We start from the raw sequence: 7,757 nt of genomic DNA on the forward strand, positions 1-7,757 counted from the left end.
CAGCATTAGGAGGTGATGTGTGCAAAGGTGTGAGAGCCTTGAGGTCCAGTGTCGCACCAGAGCCGGGGACCACTACAAAAATTGGTTTATGAGTGGTTATTAACGGTAAACATGTCGGTCATGGTAGCTGCTCTGCTGATGGATTTATACGCAGCATGTCTTTACACCTATTTGGTCCACAGGGGGAAATTTCCGCCACTGTCAGATATTCATGTTTCCCCCTCAGGATAAAATATTGATTTTGGTTTACGACCAAAACAACTTCCCAACCATTAACATGCCCGTTCGTCTCAGCTGTAAATTTAGCTACGAATATTTGACATTTGTTTTTATATTTTTATATGTCTTCCTTTTATTACCCACAGTTTTTATGGTCTCCTTGTATTTCTCTTACTTTTAATGGCAGTTTTCAAATTTTCATTTCTTTTGTCTGTTAATACTTTCATGAGACTTAATAAATAAATTGTCTCTTTTCCTTCCTTTGAAGGCTGGTGCCCACGAGGTAGCTTTAATGTAAACTCAAGTTATTAATTAATATTCATATTAAATATGTTTCCACATTTTATGAATGCCCAAAGTCACACCATAAAATGCTGTCACACTTAAGTTATAATAATCACAACAAAATGTACAATCATTTGATGATGTCATACTTTTGACTTCACTCACACACAAATGAATAAGCAAACTTGAGCTGATTTGAATTTTATAAAACCCTTTTTTAATTTTCTGCTCTTGTGACCATTTGTATGCACTTTGCTCCTGTCTCTTTAATGTGACTTCAGCTCTGCAGTTACGTCACAGACTCCCCCCCCCCCCCCCCCCCCCACAGAGAACACACTGACGGTGAGTTTAACAAACACCTCGACTCAGAGGGGAACTAAACCCTTGTGAAGTTCGTGGAGCTTTGACTGACTGACTGACTGTCTGTTTTCAGCTTGAATTACTTTTTACAACCGTGTCCTGAGAAACCAGAGAAACCAGGAAGCAGCTGTTCCTCCCTGAAGAGACGCAGGCTGAAAACCAGACGATCACATTCACCTTCCAAAACAAACAAAACGAAACTGGACCAAACATCCTGAGTGAGTCCAGCTACAAGAGAGAAGAGTCAAACTACAACCTGCCGACGCTCCACACACTGACAGTGAGTTTAACAAACACCTCGACTCAGAGGGGAAGTGAACCTCAGTGAAGTTTGTGGAGCTGTGACTGACTGACTGTCTGTTTTCAGCTTCACCTGGAGACTCAATGGCTTCCAGATCAGAAGCGGAGTTCTGCTGTTCCATCTGCCAAGAAGTCTTCAGAGATCCTGTTGTTCTGTCATGTAGCCACAGCTTCTGTAAAGACTGTTTGAAGAGCTGGTGGAAAGACAAAGAAGTAAAAGAGTGTCCACTTTGTAAGAGAAGATCTTCAAGGTCAAAACCACCTGGTAACCTGGTGTTGAAGAACCTGTGTGAGACCTTCATACAGAAGAGAGATCAGAGCTCCTCACATGCTCTCTGCAGTCTGCACTCAGAGAAACTCAGACTCTTCTGTCTGGACCATCAGCAGCCAGTGTGTCTCGTGTGCAGAGATTCAGAAAAACACACCGAGCACAGATTCAGCCCCATCGATGAAGCTGCACAACAACACAAGAAGCAGCTTCAGGAACCTCTGGAGCCCCTGAAGAAGAAGTTACAGTGTTTAGAACTTTCTAAAGTAATGTTTGAAGAAACAGCAAAACACATTAAGGTCCAGGCTGGACGCACAGAGAGGCAGATCAAGGAGCAGTTTAAAAAGCTTCATCAGTTTCTGGAGGAGGAAGAGGAGACCAGGAAGGCTGCACTGAGGGAGGAAGAGGAGCAGAAGAGTCGGATGATGAAGAAGAAGATTGAGGCTCTGAGCAGAAACATAACGTCTCTTTCAGACACAATCAGAACCACAGAGGAGGAGCTGAGAGCTGAAGATGTCTCGTTCCTGCTCAACTACAAGGCTGCAGTGGAACGAGTCCAGCAGCGCCCCCTGCTGCGTGTTCCACGGCTGTTCTCAGGAGCTCTGATAGACGAGGCCAAACATCTGGGCAACCTGAGCTTCAACATCTGGGACAAGATGAAGGACGTGGTCTTCTGCAGTCCTGTGGTTCTGGACCCAAACTCTGCTAGTCCATGGCTCGTCCTGTCTGAAGATCTGACCAGTTTGAGAGTCGGAAAGAATAAGAAACTTCCTGACAATCCAGAGAGGTTTGATCATTTCTTCTCAGTCCTGGGATCTGAGGGTTTTAACTCAGGGACTCACAGCTGGGACGTCCTGGTTGGAGACAGTACACGCTGGTCACTGGGTGTGTCAGCAGAGTCTGTCCATAGGAAGGGAATCATGCTGTCTGAAACATGGGGAATATGGTTCCATGAAGGTAAATTCACAGCAGTGTCACCATCAGCATTTTCTGATCTCTCTGTGCAGAAGATCCAGAAGATCAGAGTGAAACTGGACTGGAACAGAAGAAAACTGTTGTTCTCTGATCCTGATACTAACAAACACATTCACACCTTCACACACACTTGCACTCAGAAGATGTTTCCATACTTTAACACTAGAGATCCTCATCACCCAGTGAAGCTGTTACCTGTGAATGTCTCTGTGACGCTGGATTAGAGTAGTTAGAGATGAAGATTTTATTCATCATGTTTATTTCTTCAAGAGAAATACGCTGAATTTAAATGTTAAACTCATTATTCTAAAGCTTTGTTTTTTTCTCTTTTTACTTCTCACTCATTTTTTATTTCTCCTGTCGACTTTTCCACGTGTGTAAAAAAAAATCATTATTTTCTGATATTTATCTTTGGTTTGTTTTTCTTACTTTCATGGAAAAGGTTTTCCATCATTTAGATTTTGTGTGGATCCATGAAGTCGAACTGATGAAGATCCACATAAAAACACATTTATCAATAACAGCTGATCATTGTTCACATTCAACAAAATGTATTAAAACTCACAAATGAGACATGATTCATGTTTAATAACCTAAAGTCTGTTCACATAGGAAATAATCCAACATATATGAACATTTGTTTGTTTGATGTGATTAAGCCAAAATGATTATTTCTGTAAAAGTGTTTATTAAACAGCAGCCTAGTGATGTGGTTTTAATATTGTGATCAAAATAATAAAAACTATGGAACAGAAACAGAGTTTTGACCTTTTTTAAGTTGAAATGTCAATATAAAGCCAAAATGATTGTATCTGTCAAAGTGTCATTGCACAGTACAAGTACTTATACAAAGAAATGCAGTTTAGCATCTAACCAGAAGTGCAAAAAAAAGGCAGTAAAGTGCAGAGTATTGTGCGTATTTAATGTAAATAAAAAGATATGTACAGTAAGAAATATACATTGAATAGTACAGTATTAACAGGTATTGTAAGATATAAGAACTATGAGCAGTAAGACATATATATGGAATAGTACAGTATTAACAGGTATTGTAAGATATAAGAACTATGAGCAGTAAGACATATATATAGAATAGTACAGTATTAACAGGTATTGTAAGATATAAGAACTATGAGCAGTAAGACATATATATAGAATAGTACAGTATTAACAGGTATTGTAAGATATAAGAACTATGAGCAGTAAGACATATATATAGAATAGTACAGTATTAACAGGTATTGTAGGATATAAGAACTATGAGCAAGATAAATATATAAAAATATATATTAATATGAATATACTATAGGCGGGATAATACAGTAGTAAAAACAGTAACTGTGGTGGAGTCTTAGTTAACTGTGATTACATTTCACACAGAATCACACTTTTACCTCATTGTAATGTTTATTGTCTAACCCTGACCCTAACTTTAGCATTAGCCTTGTTAGCTAACATTACCCACTAGACACCATTCTTCACATAACCTTACATTTCGTGTTGCTGATGGTTTTATCCAAGGCGTCTCACAATAAGTGCATCAACCATGAGGGAGCAAACCCAGAACAACAAGAATCAAGAAAGTTGTTGTGGGTCAAAAAAAGCCAAATTACAAAGTGCTATAAGTAAGCGTCATTGAAGTGCTTCTAAATTGTTAGTTTAAACTTATATTTAATGTATAGTCGGAAGAGGTGTGGTTTTTTTTAGTTTGTGGGGGAAGATATGTAGACTTTCTTGTTGTGATGTTGTTGAGTGTTTAGCTCGCAGTGAGGGAGCAGCAAGCCGATTGGCTGATGCAGAGCAGAGTGAACGGGCTGAGGTTGCTGACAGTTTTCCTCTTAGACACACAACCGTGTTTCACAATGTATTTTGAGCCAAACACTTGATCTATTTAATACTGTTGATTAGTGCTTTTCTTAAAACCATAAATCAATTACAACCATCAAGCACAGCAAACTTGCACACTGTCCGTTTTAATCAGTTTATGAGTAAATTGTTTTCTATTATATTCTGCGTGTTCTAGAAAACTGCAGTAAGAGATAAAATGGAGTCGAGTGAGGAGGATTGTGTTGCACATATTTGAAACCAATAAGTACTCTCTTTATGAGCAACAGTATTATTTGGCGAAAGGTGTTTTTAATAATGGGCTTTAAAGATAGTCTATCTTCTAAGTAAAGATACTTAGAAGATAGTTTAAGATTCTAAAGGAACTTATACGTTGTTTCACAATTAGTTAAGGTTCAATTTCTTTTATAAGATTTTCATTAGGCTCAGTCAATACAGGAAGAGAGCCAGTAACTTATAACTAATCCAGCTATTGTCACTTTGGCAAAGCAATCTCAGAGAAAACAGCAGCAGCACCTAGATGTGATGGATGTGATTGCTTGTGTTATTGAATTTGATGCTATTTATGTTGCCCATTATTGGTTTATGCACATGCATTTGTTTCCCTAATTGCAATATTGAGATAGTGGGTGTCCATAGTAATTAATTACTTTCAAAAAAGGAATTAAGACCTGCAGCAGCAGGGAGTCGGCACAGTTTACACTTTAAACCAGAAAGCCACTTCATGCAGCGCCGCTTAACACAATCTTTGAGAGGCCAAACGATCAAGAAGTCCATTAAACTGTGAATATTAGCAATTATAATTGTGTGTTTTAAACGTCTGCACAATTTCACAGTGCATCTGCGAATACAGCAAGAAAGTGGAAAACATTGCTAATTCCAGAACACTTTATCAGCCTTTTACAACGCTGCGCCACGCTTTGTATATTTCTCCAAAGCTCAAGATGTTTCAGAACTAAATGATGACTTTTTGGGTTAATTATATTTACAGAATGAATGGTGCATCCGTTTACCCAGAATGCAGCAGCTCCTCTCTGTTTTTTCCTGAAAATCTACAACTGCTGCACTAGAGTTTATTCAAAGCTGTGATTACGGCTTGAAATATATATATCTCCAGAGAACGGTTCATCCAGCTTGAAATATTTACAAAATATATAATTAAGCTGCTACTACAATTCATAATCTAACAACATAAAGAAACTGAATAAGATAAGATCAGATAATCCTTCATAACAATAAATAAATAATTTATAAATCAGATGACAGCGGGGATAATTTGTCATTTTTTTTCATTCCTTTTAGTTCTATTATTATTTACAGCTACAAAAACACACCATGCATAATTTCATCTAACAGAAAATTGTGTTAAAACATTATATCACATGGTTTTACTTCTAAGGGTTTTTTCTCACGACAAAAATGTATTGCTAACATAAATAGCGGTCGACTGTGCGGCAAAAGAGAAGCACAGCGCTTATTGTGTGAGTTTGTGTTTCGTTTTATTATTATTATTGTTATTATTAATAAGTCTGTATTCAGGAATGTGTTTAGCTGTGTAAAGTCTAGCATTGACCCTAGATGTCTTCTCACCCTTGTGCCTTCCTCCTCTACGTCTTCACTGTAGAGTAAATGATTACTTTTGCCCACGTATTGATGTTTATCCATCTGACCTCCTGTGTGAGTCATGCTTTATTGAGGTCGTAACGTATGTCGTACAGCGTGGGCGCCTCTGGACAGGGCTCCAGGTCCTAGTCTTGTTTTGACAAGTCAATTCATGCTGTCGGCGCACACACCTGACCACTCTGCTGTAGCATGAACAGAAACGACTTTGTGCATCCATCTACATGAGGTGAATATTATGTTCTCTTTCAAAGTCGTTCTTATTCCATAAAAAAAAAACAGCTCTTTTGACGAGTGCACGTGTTGTAACGTTTGCAGTCCAGTAGAGGTGTGATGCTTTCCAAGGAGTGCCAGATTTATCCCCCCCACCCCCCCCTGCCAACACGACTGAATTCCTATTTTCTTGTTCAGTGAAGTGGAAGTGGGCGGCTCAGCGCTGTTTGCCAACGTCATACCAAACAGGATCTTTCACAAACACAATTAGTTCAGTGTTTGGCGATTGACAATCGGGCTGATTGACAATCGGGAGCCGGCATAATGACGGAGATGCTGTCTCAGAAGAAAGAGACGAGCTGTGGCCCCGTGCGAAGGTGAAGACACTCCTCCACGGCTGAACAACATAATCTGTGAGTCCCAGGGGGGGTTTTACAGATTTACACAGCCAAGTGGGGACAAATCAAATATCCCCCTTTTCTTCAACTCAAGGACAACAAAACTCAAACAGAGAATTCTTAGACTCACATGCTGTTTGCAAAAAATACACACTTGCGTAGCGACACATCCTAAACACATGAACATATTGTGGAGCATGTTTTAGAACAACGCTCTCGACTCACACAGCTTCACTTCCAGCTCTCTTCACTGCACAATTTGCATTGCGTGAGCCTCCACTCCCCCCGCAGCAGGTTCCTTTTGATGCCGGCCAGCGGCTGGAAGTAGCCCACTGATAAGTATATTGATTTCTGTGAACCACAAGTACCCCCCCCCAAGCTTCTTTGTGTTCCCTTCCCTTTCTTTTCTTTTCCTGGAGCTTAATCTCGATATTGCCATGTCAGACAGTTTGGGACAAGAACAGCAAAGACATGCTTTTTTTTACGGTGGAATGAAAATCCATTTCTGTTGATAAATTTAGTTTCCTTTGATTGAACGAATGTGAACAGAGTTTTCCCGGCTTGCGACCCTACTCAGCCATGCGTCAAACCGGAAGCCCGAAGCATTTAAACATATAAAAGCTTCCACAGTAGGGTTACTAACAAGTACCTGAACTCGCAGATTCATTTTGGGGTTTGTAGTCCCGAACTGCATACTACAAAAATCTAACCGCAGTTTAAGCAAACACAAGCTCATTTTAGCTTTATAACAATACTTTAAGATGCTTCTTCAGGTTGGAGGTGGAGTCTTTGTACGCTGAAAGGAGGTTGGTTGCTGGCAAGCAGAGGTTGCACTGCACAGTTATATTACGTTCACCCTTCTCTTTCTTTAAAGTTAAATGCTGTATGAATTTCCAGGATAGAAAAGCATTTCTGCCCTGGCTCTGTTGTGCCGGCTCTGGCACCTGCTCCTCTTCCGACTCCATCAGCAGCTACTGATCACGCAAATAGCTCATTTTCATTCGTTCTCATGTTGGGGCTTCTGGGAAATGCATCAACTTGCCTTAATTTATTTAGAAAGTGAATAAACTAATGAAATAGAGATGTACCGTCATGTAATCCATTGATTTCAACAATGAAACTGGATTCTGAATACCACCTATTTAAATTGAAACTGTAACAGAATACAGTTACTCATAATTTGTATTCTAAATAAGTAACGCCGGGACATGTATTCCATTACTCCCCAGCAGGTAAACTTACCATGGATAAATCCCCAAAAAGAAAAGTCTGGA

The 7,757-nt window shown here is 39.5% G+C and overlaps 1 protein-coding gene across 1 annotated transcript; it reads left to right on the forward strand.

The window, feature by feature from the left end:
• Positions 1 to 830: 830 nt before the first annotated feature.
• On the forward strand, positions 831 to 3,163 carry LOC128439961 (nuclear factor 7, brain-like). Its single transcript, XM_053422502.1, has 2 exons — positions 831 to 846; positions 938 to 3,163. The coding sequence occupies exon 2, from the start codon at positions 1,249 to 1,251 to the stop codon at positions 2,629 to 2,631; it is 1,383 nt and encodes a 460-aa protein (XP_053278477.1). The 5' UTR covers positions 831 to 846; positions 938 to 1,248; the 3' UTR covers positions 2,632 to 3,163.
• Positions 3,164 to 7,757: the final 4,594 nt, after the last annotated feature.

This window comes from Pleuronectes platessa, chromosome 5 (genome assembly GCF_947347685.1).
Source record: "Pleuronectes platessa chromosome 5, fPlePla1.1, whole genome shotgun sequence".
Taxonomy (NCBI): domain Eukaryota; kingdom Metazoa; phylum Chordata; class Actinopteri; order Pleuronectiformes; family Pleuronectidae; genus Pleuronectes; species Pleuronectes platessa.